Source organism: Arachis ipaensis, chromosome B7 (assembly GCF_059453495.1).
Source record: "Arachis ipaensis isolate K30076 ecotype BB chromosome B7, ASM5945349v1, whole genome shotgun sequence".
In the NCBI taxonomy this organism is placed as follows: Eukaryota; Viridiplantae; Streptophyta; class Magnoliopsida; order Fabales; family Fabaceae; genus Arachis; species Arachis ipaensis.
In genome coordinates this window covers 155686-167690 of record NC_142442.1, presented here as the reverse complement: position 1 = coordinate 167690, position 12005 = coordinate 155686, and the positions used below count along the sequence as shown (strand labels likewise).

Here is a 12005-nt window from a genome sequence, read left to right as displayed (position 1 = left end):
CCCAACAATAATCAATCAATCGAGAGAGAGAGAGAGCAAAACCAGACAAATTCAGAAGCTGCAGAAGAAGAAGAAGAAAGAGGAATTATGGATTGGGACTCTCAAAATTCGGAAAAAAGCGATTCCGTTTTTGTTTGGGATGAAAATTCACAGCTATACTTTCATGCAAGGTTTCCTTTCTTATTATTCTCTAAATTTCAAACAATTCATGTGATTAGTGGTTACTCCATACGTTCTTAATCCTACTTTTTTCTTCCATCATGATCACACGTTCATATCTTAATTACACAGATTGCGTTGCAGTTGATTTTCTGCATGTGGAATGATTTGCATTTTCCTTTCGTCAAATTGTAATTTTTATCTTTTTTTGTCGTCAGAATGAGGATTCGTTCACTAATTTAGATGATGATGAGCTTAATGTGTTTACAATATGTTATGATAAACGCTTGGTACTGCAGAAATTTAGGGTTTAGATAGGAGGTACCTAAAATCGTAATTTAACTTCCTGTAACTGATTGAAATGGTTGTTAAAAGGCTTAAAGCTCATAGTATATTGTTGCAGCATTATTATTGCTGAGGCTAAGCTAGTTAGAATCCACAGACTCGTATCAAGTTCTGGTTCTTACTCTAACGTAGATTAATTTCTTGCAGTAGTGGATTTTACCATGACCCCAATGCTGGTTGGTACTATAGTAGCAGAGATGGTCATTATTATAAATTTGAGGATGGGAATTATGTGCTTTTAGATTCCAATAAGGTAACAGGTTCTCAATTAATCTACATCTGGTTTCTTAAGAACTAAACCCTTTGATCACTGTCGTGTCAAGTCGACGATTTACGTTCCTTTTGCATGTTGTCTCAGGATGATGGTGAAGAAACATATCCGTGTGAAGAAGCTGCTCCAGAAAGCACAGAACAAGTATATGGTAACAACAATGAGGAATACCCTTCCTTCCTCGAAAGTGAATTCAAAGCTTACCAGCGGACAGAAAGCTTGTCTAATGATCCAGACTATGGTATGTAGTGTTAGCTTAAGTGTCAAATTTGATTAATTCTTGATAATCATAGTATCTGAGCTGAGGTATGCTCTGGAAACAATATTACAGTATGATGATGGTCGAAAGCAGGTTCTGCAGTAGCCAACAACAAGGGGTTACTGCCGTGTGCCACATTACATTTGCACTTCAGTTATTTTAACCAATTGACAATTGATTTCTAGTACTCTTTGAGCATCGACATTACGTGTTTCAAGCATGTAGTGGTAATGAATGAGTGACGACAGTTAACTAAGTAGATGTATTTGTAATAGATCTCTTGAATTCTGTGAGCACTCCAACTATTGAAAACCCTCCTCCGCCACCATCAGAATGGTATGTACCTTCAAGAAACTTATTCCATTGAAATGATTATATATTCAAAATTATCCCTTGGACTTATTCATCTTGCTAATGTACAGGTTAGAGGACACGCTTATTGATCTTTACTTGTCTGGCTACAAGACAGAAAATAGCACAGCTGATACAATGACAGTACCCTTGGAAACAGATGATGGATCTGCTGATGGTTTGTCATATACCCCTTGACGCTTTTTAACTTAGAAAAATGTAAAACTACCCTGCTTCTAAATTATCTGTTTCCTGAATGTATGGTTAATGACAATACTTGTGAAGTGGGTGACAAGTGGATCCCAGGGCCAGTAGCTGCAAATGGCATAGTTGATAAAACTACTGTTGATGAAGGTATAGCTTACAGCGATACTTATGATCTGGAAGAGGGTGAGTGGATCCCAGATGCCGAGGACTTAAATCAGTTAAATGGCACAGCTGATGCAAGTACCACAGATGAAGGTATGTTACAGATGTGTGCTTGTAAGCTTAATATTATATCGACAGAGTTCAACAACATATATCGTATTTTATCATATAGTAATTTACTAGGTTTGATATTTCATCTATTCTCTTTACACCTAGAAGTAATTTGTAGAAAGATCATTATGTTGTGCACTGAGTATACTGTAAGTCAATACCTATCAATTGCTTATTTCCGTGAAAAATCAAATAACCTAATATTAGCTTGTTTCCTTGTTTTGTTTTCAGCAATCTAGTTTGCTTTGAGTGTTCTATCAAGTGTTTTTCATTCTCTGCATGAATTCATAGTTGAATTTTTATCACGTGGTTGGAACTTGGAATTACTTGCCTCTTTTTTGTTCATATGCCTGATGCTGAATGCTGTTATAGGTATCCTATCAGACGAAGAGAAATGGCGAGCTCAATATGGTCAAGTCATTGAATCAGAAACAGATCTGGTTTCGGAGTTTCCAGTTGTGGACATGTGGGATTGGGAAATGGTTAAAGGATCCAAAAAGGATGGAAAAGATACGGCGGCTAGGTTGGTTGGAAGAATTGTAAAGCAATCTGCAAAGCGGCATCCATCTATCCCTTCTCGGGGAGGGAAATTTCGATCTGCCCCTATCAGTGAAGTACATCTCGATCTGGTACGAGTCAAAACAGGTTTGCATTTTTCACTTTTATTTGTTATTTACTTAGCTTTCTGCATATCACGAAGACATGAATTATTGTGAAAATGCACAAGAGATGTAGTGTTATCATATATTTCATTTGGACTTGACATATAAATTTCATTTTAAATGGAGCAATTTCAGTAAAATGATAGTGCCAGAAGTAATTGTTATAACTGAATATGGCTGCTTGTTATTTTAACAGGACAAGTGTACAGATTGCGAAATCCTAGTGCAAGATATGTGGCTTCTCTATCAACTTATGACTCTACTAATCCAACAGAAGATTGGGATTTTCCTAAATTATCATCTAAGAGAAAGATCTCCCGTCCTTCAAAGTCTGGAGAAGGAATTGCTTTGGCTTCAGGTGAAATTCTCATAGAGAAGGATTTGTCTATGTTGCCAAGTTCTATCCCTGCATTCGAGGTTTGTAATCTGATTTTGAAATCTAACAATCAGTTCTTGTGTGATTGATGGCTAAGGGTATTAATGTCTATCTATAAAAACTATGGCAGCAAATGAAATGTAAATACAGAGATAGGGCTGCTGAAAGAAGAAACTTGCATGGCGGTTTTGGTGTGGGCTATGGACAGAAGAATTCCGAGGGCAGTTATATTGATACGCCATCGTCACCCGATGCTAGCTGTACACAAGAAGCTGCATCAGAGGCCTTGGAGATGTCATTTGGATCTGGAAGTTATGCCAGAAAACTACTCAAAAACATGGGTTGGAAGGAGGTATGTTCTTTACCGTCTACAAATGTTTTTAACTTGCTGAAACATTCCAGAATTTCTATTTCTTTGATAATTGTTTTGTTATGATGTTTGAAACTACCAATGTTGCAAAGATTCTACATCAATAGTTCAATACCACTAGACAGCATTTATTTGTTATGGCTTAAGCCATTCACGATTCACCTAACATTTATTTCATTTGTTATGCTTACATTAAACAAGTTAGTTTTGTGTTTGTAAGAGTAATCAGTATCACATTTGATAAAATAATGGTGTGGGTTATCATGTAATCTCTTTAGAATTTAGGGTTTGAGATTTGTCTTTTATATTAAGTAACGTTATATGGTTACTACATCTAATTATGGTGCAGGGGGAAGGGCTTGGCAGTTCGACCAAGGGACTTCTGGAACCTATTCAACCAGTTGGAAACATTGGAAGTGCAGGCTTAGGATGGCCTTGTCGAAACCGATAAAGATATTGCTCACTTGCCAATACACCATCATTCTACTTATCATTCTATAGCTAATTTTTGTAGGAACATTTTTTATTTTGTTTAAGTTAGATCTGCGCTCCCTCCCGTGTAACTAGTAACTATTGTATATCGCAAAAAGAGTAATAAATAAATAGAAATGTTATAATGCGTCATATAAAATTTACAATCATCAGCAAAACTAAATACCGGGGAAAAAATGAACGTTTGCTGCAAAATTGGTGATAGATATACTAGTTGGCAGCTTCCTTAGGTACTTCCGGCTTATCACTCTCAATAAAATTTTCTGCTGCATCCGATCTTCCATCTTCCATCATCAAGTTCTTTTGATGGAGCTTTTGTTTCAGTTTTTGGATCTCCTGATCCTTATCTTGTAATTTTTCCTGCAATATTACAACCTGAGCAAAACAAATCCACTTAGTCTCCGACTAAAATATCCTGGAACTAGTAATTCAATCAACCATGGAAGAAACTTGTGTCTATCTCTCGACATAACATATGAATACACGATCATGTTCAAAACAAAAATCAGAACCTCCAAGACCCTCATGAACAATAATTTTCACCAATTTTGACAAATAAGATGAAGCACTAAGCATTTTATAACTGAGCATGCATAGCAATCCTTAAAAAATAACCAAAAAAAAGGAGGGAGGGAGAAGTTAACCGTTTGATTGGATCTTTCCACATCATTTGTCAGTCCTTGCATATGTTTCTGCAACCCTGTAGTCAGTGTGAAGGATTAACGCAACGTTAATTTCCAGTGTGAGATTATATATATAAGTAATCGAATACATAAATATTTTTCTCTCAGAAGATCCATTTTTTTAGACAAGAGGAACGTAAGGCAACATCTTCCATCCGCAACATATTTCTAGCATAGATAATATATTTTATATGATTAATTCTGCCGTCACACATATCATTGTTGATTCCATATCTCAATATGTTAAGAAGGAAACTAAGATTACCAATGTACCTAGAAAAGCTAATACATGAGTCAAAGGATCCAAAAGCCAAAATATAATGAAATGAAATATCATTCAACAAACCTTCAAATTGGCTTCTGATTTGTGCATTCTGGGACTTCTGCAATGCAACTTTCATGGCTAATTCATGAATCTGCACAAGAAGAAAACAGAAGGGGAAAAGATGATAACATGACCATCAATTCATCAAAACAAAGAATACCGATTACCGAGTTTTATATTTATGTGAATACATGCAAGTGTAACATTAGTTCTAGTGCTAACACAGTACATCTATGGAGAGAAAATGGTGACAACAATATGCATAAAGCGGCGAGAGAGCAGCACCTTTCCCTCAGAAGCATGATTCCCAACCTCCTCATTTTCTTCCTGCAGAGTTCTACATTTAGCCATCAGCATCTTCCCCATCTTGCTTTGAGTAGTAAAGCTTACTGCATTTATGTTATCTTGCAACTCCTTCACTTTTTTCTCCTTTTCCTCTACTAAATTCTATCATCAGATGAGAACAGTTGAGAACATGTTAGGTAAAAACAAAAAAAAATATGTAACCACTAATTGACATTATTATAAGAAGATATACATATAATTGGAATTGAGGACATGTGACGACTATGAATACACTAAAAAATATTAGAAGACTCTTGCCTATTCTAATATGCCACCTTAAAATCTTATTTTTATACTTTAAATCCACCCTCCACAAAAGAATTATTCACATACCCAAAATACAACACCTGTCTATATTCTTCCATCTCAATTTTTCAAAAGTCTCTTAATAAGTTCTCTAGTGAAAAAGGGACGCAATTTCTGCTAACCATTAACACTGTTACTCATGGAAATAATATGTTTTTTTTCACTAAATCCTCTTGGCGCAACACAAGGTGTGACATACATTTTGACCACCTCCATGTGCAAGTCACCAACAAAGTAAAAGATAGACCAAAGTTAATTCAATACAAGTCAGCATCGAGCTGCATATAGCCAAACTTCATTATAGAGTAGTCAATATCTAATTAAAAGTAACAAACCTTTAAACGCGTGAACTCTTCATGAATAGCTGGATCTAGTAACAACCTCCTTGCCTGAAAATTATATTCACAAGATATCAAGGCACAAAGGACAAGCTTGCACAGGTTTAGTTTAGTGAATATCCTAAAATCTTAACCTAGGCAAGTCATTGAGTTAAGGCCGAGGTACATATCACTATTCAAGTAAATGAATCAAAGTAAAAGCTGAAAAATAGCACACTAGTGTATTCCAATTTTTTTAAGGAGCAACACTGCTTGTTTGCACAGGGAAAAGTGTATATCTAGAGTGTCACACTTAACATCCATGTTACAACCATACCTGCATTGAAGGTGGCTTGAGTTGTGCTTTTAGATCCCGCACAGCAGACTGAGTTTATAAACAGCAACAAAATAGTTAATTTGGTCATGATAACAATAAGAGGAATAAATAAATAATAATAGAATAAAAAGCATATCCGGCTTTTTGGAGCTTGATCACAAGGTGTTGTAAGATTATACGATTCACAGGGCATCGTGATATTTTCATCTTCATATCAATAACAACTATTAATCAAGTGAATGGCACTTTCTTAAAAACTACTATATGAAAACCCAACACTAAAGATAATTTATTGGGTGTACCCTATCTAGTACTTAATTAATGAAGAGAATAAAATGGAAAGTTTCAATCAGAAAGTCCACTGTGTTAAGGATAAATTATACCACCCTACCTTGTGGTTAAAATATACTAGCCACAATATCTAAAAGAATACACTAACTTCTCTGAAATTAGGTTATTTGACAATTCACATCGCTATATTTTGTAAAATGCCACTCTTTCAAACTACTTTCATATTTAGCATTTGTAAAATAGCTAACCATACTCACATTAAAAGAAATACAACTTGACTAGCATTGACGAGTGAGTAAATTTGTTAGTATTCTTAAAAGGGTGGAAATAAATTTTACCAAGTGGTCAAAGTTGATGTCAGAAAGAAATGTAATTGCACATATACAGCCATGCTATAGAAAAAATCTTATTTTGAGCATGATACCTTCAACTCTGCTATCTCTTGTTCTCGTTTTGCAAATGTTACAATGAATGCAGCTTCCTTTTTCTTTGCCTTTTCAAGCTGATAACAATAGATATATGTCAATGGTCATTGATAATTGATAATTAATCAATGGATAGTGAACTACATTAACAGAAAAAAGGGCAGATTAGATTCTAAACCTGCTCTCTTAAAGACTCTTCTGAGGATTTCAGGGCCTGAAGATAATCAAGCAACATTTTGGGCTCTGGAAAGAACAAAGGTTAACTAATAGTTCACGGATAAATTTATAACAAAAAAATAAAGCAATTGTGTACAAAGAACTAAAACTTGAACAATTAAAATACAGGTGTATATCACAATTAACATGCCAGAGACAAGCAGCAAACTAACCAGGAGTGGCACCAGCAGGTACACAAGGCTCATTTTGAATTGAAGAATGCCAACTTTGAATCTCAGATTTAGCAGCCTCAAGTTCATTCTGGAAAATTCACTGATCAAGTCAATGATTTTTTTTAAACAATTAACTATGAAGAGTAGGCTGCAACAATACTTTGTCCACATGGTCACAATACAATAGTTATAAATGCAGCCTTGCCATTGAGAACCAATCATGAATTCATCTCTTAAATTACATGAATTGTAACTAAAGTCCACTTTTAACATGATGACAGATAGTAAATAAATAAATAGTCAAAAACAGAATAATAAATATTTAGACAATAACGTGTGCACAAGAAAGATAATGGTACCAGAAGGGACAAATTCCAAAAATAATGGAAGAAAACGTACTTGGCACGTTGCAAGTGTATCCTTACAGTTCTGAAGGCTGTCAATAACAAGATTCGAAAGAATGAAAGGAAAAAGAAGGGTTAGGCACAAATAATTTACTGCAATCCTAGCAGTGTAAAATGTCTAACACAAGCTGTATACTATGCTACCTCTCACGAAGTGACAAGATCATTCCTGTTGTTACACCAGAAGCAACCTCATCGGTTTTTGATTTGGTCTGCATTACAATTTGCAGTTAGAATTTGTGTTTTAGTATTTTTCATATGCAAGTAAGCATATAACTAGTGAGCCATCTTAAACACATCAACACACTTCACCTATGCTAACTTCCCTTACCAATCAATACAATAGCAAATAAAAATCACTATCATCCCCATAACACTATACTACCCCGATTTTCATTGCGAAAAAACACAGCAATGTTTCTCAAAGCTACCTCATTCCTCAAAGCCAACACTTACTCCACAACTATAATTCAGCGCTGCAAAAGAGAAAAATAACAACCAGTCCTACCCCCGTTAGCTGGGGTCATACTTCATGAACCAAGCAATACCATTGTATAGAGTCATGCACTACATATATCTCACACAAGCCATAAAAATCTAAGCTCCTTCTCAATAGTTTCATTCATCCATAAATTCCTACGTCTTCCTCTATTACTATGGCCTATTAGCATACCCTCATTTGGATTCCATAAGCTTAATATCTCAGATCACGGTGCCAATAATAAATTCTAATAAACTATAAGGAAATAACACTGCACCATAGCTATCTATCACCTCTAGCTTTTAGCCTAGTGGTAAATGCTAGCATTGCAAAACAAATTCAATTCATGGATACAGTATGAAAGTTAGAGTACCTTCTTAGGCGCAAAAGGATCATTACCATAATCTTCATCGTCGTAATCCGGCGAAGGCCTCTTATTACCTATATTACACAAACGACGATAAAAATCCACCAAACGCATCTCAAAATTTCGATAACGAACACCGTTACGTAAACCGAAAACAAAACTAAACAAACAAAAAGAAACCTGAATGCCTTGCAGGGAATCCGCCTCCGAAATCAAAATCCTGTGGAATTCGGAAGAATTGAGAGCGATTGAAAGGAAAACGCAAGAGAGAGAGAGAGAGAGAAAACTCACATCGTCAAAATGCGCAGGAGAAGCCATAACTGCAGAAACAAAACCCTATAAATTACGATTCTGAGAGAAATTGAATGGGAGCTGAGCTGAACGGAGCTGAACTAGTTTTAGTTATACTGATTGTTTTCACTTTTACTACCGATTACGGAGTACCGATCACTTCCGATTCGAGTATGCGATTTCTGGTGTAGCATCTTTCTCTTCCTCTTCGATTCTTCGCTTTTTTTTTTTGTTTCCGGAATTCTATTTTGGGCCTATTGGGCCATACCATTTATAATTATTTTTTGCTTAACCAATTTTTTAACTGAAGGCTTAGGCCTAACGTATTTTTAACCATTAAAATATTTCAACACCACTCAACCAAAAAAAAATATATATTTCAAGACAAAAAGAAAAATTAATTTTTTTTTTTTTTTTTGGTTTTAGTTCCTACCAAAAACATGTTTTGATCTAGCAAACATTAAATTGCAGCTAAGTTTTTTTTTTGTTAATCAACTAGATAGTAAATCCACTAAACTATTACATCAGATGTAGTATTGTAATGTAATCTAGTGTGATGTAGTATTGTAATGTAGTCTAAAGCTCTCAAAAGCCGTTTTAGATTTTTGTTAATCAGAAGTGTAAGTTTAGTTTAAATTTAGTATCCTTGATAAAGCAAATATTCAAACTCAAGACCAATCATATTTATATTTTATAATGTCACTCAAATTGATCTTGTGTTGGTTTTATTACCTTAAGCTGGTTTTAACTTAAGGAAAATAGAAATGATTAATATTGATGTTGTAATAGGGCTCAATATTTGTTGTAGTATTTGATTTATAAAAGTATCTATTTTACAAACTTAATATAAATAGACACTTGATTAGAGTATTCAACTAGAAAATAGATCAAGATAACAATTTGAGGTACACCAAAAACATTAATACTTTACATTAATTTTCCTTTTCCTTTTCTCCTAAGTCCTAAGTGACCAATTCCAATTTTCTTCATGTTGTCATAACAATCCAAGTTCAAATTGTTCCATTTTCTTTGCTCAGCAGTCTCTCTTCAAAAGCACAACCTTCTTCCACCTTAAGCCTGTAAATCATATTAGACAAGCTTGGATGCGACAATAGTTTTCAAATTTGTCAGGTTATTTATTAAAAATTAATTTAAATAATTGGGCAAACAATGATAAATGTTTGATCTTAATGTAGTTGTATAAGAGCATCAGTAAGACTTAATTCTAAGGCAGCCAAAGTTTATTTGTGACAAAATAAGAAGTGTTGCTTTTAATTTTGGGTTTGTCAACAAATCCCATGATGAAAATTAAAAACATTAATTCATCTTATTATATCAATTTTAATAAAAAAAATTGATTAAAATATAAAACCAATGAATTTATCCAGAAATTTGTGTCTTGAAACAAAGGATTATAATTCCAAGGATCTTCATCTGGCAATTTGATTTTGGCTCTAAGCGGCAGTCAAGTAACTATGGAATAAGCCCCTGCTGTTGACTCTATTATAGAGCCTTTATCCCTTTTAATCAATAATTATATATATTTTAAATCTTTAATCAATAATGTTCCCAATAACTTCTTAACCTAATCAAACTAATTTCAGATATTAATTCATGTCAGGAAATTGTTACTATAACTCCCAATTGATGTTTATACTTTGCCAGGTTTCCATTCTACACATTAATCAAATTCTTTAGTTTAATAACACCACTTAATCTGACTATAACTTTGTAAATCAGCAATGAATGGAAGCCTCAGTAAGCCAGAATTTGACATCAAGATAATAATTTTCAGCCGGTAATTCCAATTCAAGTTAGTCCTCATTGGCTTCCATTCAAATCCATAAAATACTTCAAAGATTGATAAATTGTATATAAAAAGTGAATGTAATCGCAGAAAACGGCTCCACAGATCATAGAATATTGAAATCCGCAGGTTCCTATCAAGATGCGAAACAAGTGAAACTCTTGTTCTTGGTCCAATCATAGCATCGCTGGTCAAAGCAAATAGCTATCAGCGACGTGGCATTGAACCTAAACCCTAAATTAAACGAAAATTAAAATTGATTTACACTTTTTTAAGTATTAAACCCTCAGAGACCCGTTTCAAATCACACACACAGCGTGGGACAAACCAACCTGCGGCACAAAAGCAGTGAATTTTTCTCGACCAATGGCAGAATTAGGGTTTTGCCATCGGTGGATGAGAAAAAAGCGTTGCTTTCGTGACATTGCTGGTTGGTAATGAACACCACGCTGCTGTTTGGAGTGTCATACGGCACTTCCTATCAATTTTTGGGAGATCTTCCTCACAGGGAAAAATTGGATAAAATAAGACCTAGATAGTAGAAATTGAATCAAGATACACATAGCAGAATGAAAAATTGAAGATTTATGGAAACTAATAATAGAAGAACAACATGACTTACACCATAGCAATTAGCAAAAAGCTGTGCTGAGAAGGGGATGGGTGAAATGAAAAAAGAGAATGAGGAATTAGGGTTTTGGAGAGTGCACATTTATAGGACACATGTTGGGCCGTTACATCAGGCTAACAAATCAGCTAGGGTTATGGAATTAGTCAACAAGCCTCAATCTGTGTATTTGGGTAGAAGAACTATGAGCTTTTTGTTGCAAAAGAACTACGCATTTTTATATGAAGTTTTTTTTACAACAAATATGTATGGGCTTATTATGACGGTCAAACCCACAAACTTATAGAAAGTCCTAATTCAATTACACAACCCATATGAATCCACAAATACATCTAAGATAAGTGTCAGCTATACCAAAAAAAGAACATAAGGTGTAATTATGGTTATTCTAAACCTTGCATTAAAATTCTTTAGGTATTGGGCTCTTGCCCCGTTTAGTACACCAAAAAAAAAAAAAAAACTCAGGTATTGATTTACTTTTTGATGATATTTCCATGCAATAGCATTAGTCATGTGCTACCAAATCAAGTCAAAGATTTATTTTTTTCTTTTTTTTTTTTCAAAATTTTTAATCGTTGCAGGTTTTAAATTATTATTCTTTAGTTATTGATATTTTTAATCATGTGTTACTAAAGAAGAGATATACATAATTACATATGTCTATAGAGCTGGTAATAAGTAGAATACGATAGAGTAAGTTAAGGTTTTAATCCAATTCTAACCCTATTTATGAGTTAAATTTGTTACTAAAATGTAACTCTATTTTACTTGTAGGTTGAGAACGACCCAACTTTAATCATACTCACGGTTAATCTGCGAATATTCGATCCTACTAACGGATTTT

General features: G+C 34.3%; 2 protein-coding genes, 1 long non-coding RNA gene and 3 other non-coding genes across 6 annotated transcripts; 1 reads left to right on the top strand and 5 right to left on the bottom strand.

Moving 5' to 3' along the window:
• Window positions 1–3: 3 nt before the first annotated feature.
• On the top strand, window positions 4–3904 carry LOC107608743 (D111/G-patch domain-containing protein). The gene is made up of 10 exons (XM_016310464.3): window positions 4–170; window positions 652–757; window positions 863–1016; window positions 1310–1370; window positions 1457–1563; window positions 1671–1847; window positions 2238–2510; window positions 2724–2944; window positions 3034–3255; window positions 3623–3904. Exons 1-10 carry the CDS (start codon window positions 88–90, stop codon window positions 3722–3724), a joined length of 1506 nt encoding a protein of 501 aa, XP_016165950.1. The 5' UTR covers window positions 4–87; the 3' UTR covers window positions 3725–3904.
• On the bottom strand, window positions 3852–8968 carry LOC107608744 (FKBP12-interacting protein of 37 kDa). The gene is made up of 14 exons (XM_088492880.1): window positions 8727–8968; window positions 8616–8655; window positions 8442–8509; window positions 7732–7799; window positions 7583–7619; window positions 7184–7271; window positions 6973–7037; window positions 6794–6871; window positions 6079–6126; window positions 5760–5813; window positions 5059–5220; window positions 4795–4864; window positions 4410–4465; window positions 3852–4140 (listed from the first exon to the last, which is right to left on the bottom strand). The coding sequence occupies exons 1-14, from the start codon at window positions 8751–8753 to the stop codon at window positions 3976–3978; spliced, it is 1026 nt and encodes a 341-aa protein (XP_088349006.1). The 5' UTR covers window positions 8754–8968; the 3' UTR covers window positions 3852–3975.
• A 542-nt stretch (window positions 8969–9510) lies between these two features.
• On the bottom strand, window positions 9511–11199 carry LOC148550104 (uncharacterized). The gene is made up of 2 exons (XR_015892038.1): window positions 11156–11199; window positions 9511–9803 (listed from the first exon to the last, which is right to left on the bottom strand). It is a non-coding gene; the product is annotated as an uncharacterized LOC148550104 (long non-coding RNA).
• Window positions 10474–10557, bottom strand: LOC148550107 (small nucleolar RNA snoR77Y). The gene has a single exon (XR_015892487.1). It is a non-coding gene; the product is annotated as a small nucleolar RNA snoR77Y (small nucleolar RNA).
• On the bottom strand, window positions 10610–10761 carry LOC148550106 (small nucleolar RNA snoR2/U65). The gene has a single exon (XR_015895234.1). It is a non-coding gene; the product is annotated as a small nucleolar RNA snoR2/U65 (small nucleolar RNA).
• LOC148550105 (small nucleolar RNA Z112) lies at window positions 10815–11045 on the bottom strand. The gene has a single exon (XR_015895228.1). It is a non-coding gene; the product is annotated as a small nucleolar RNA Z112 (small nucleolar RNA).
• Window positions 11200–12005: the final 806 nt, after the last annotated feature.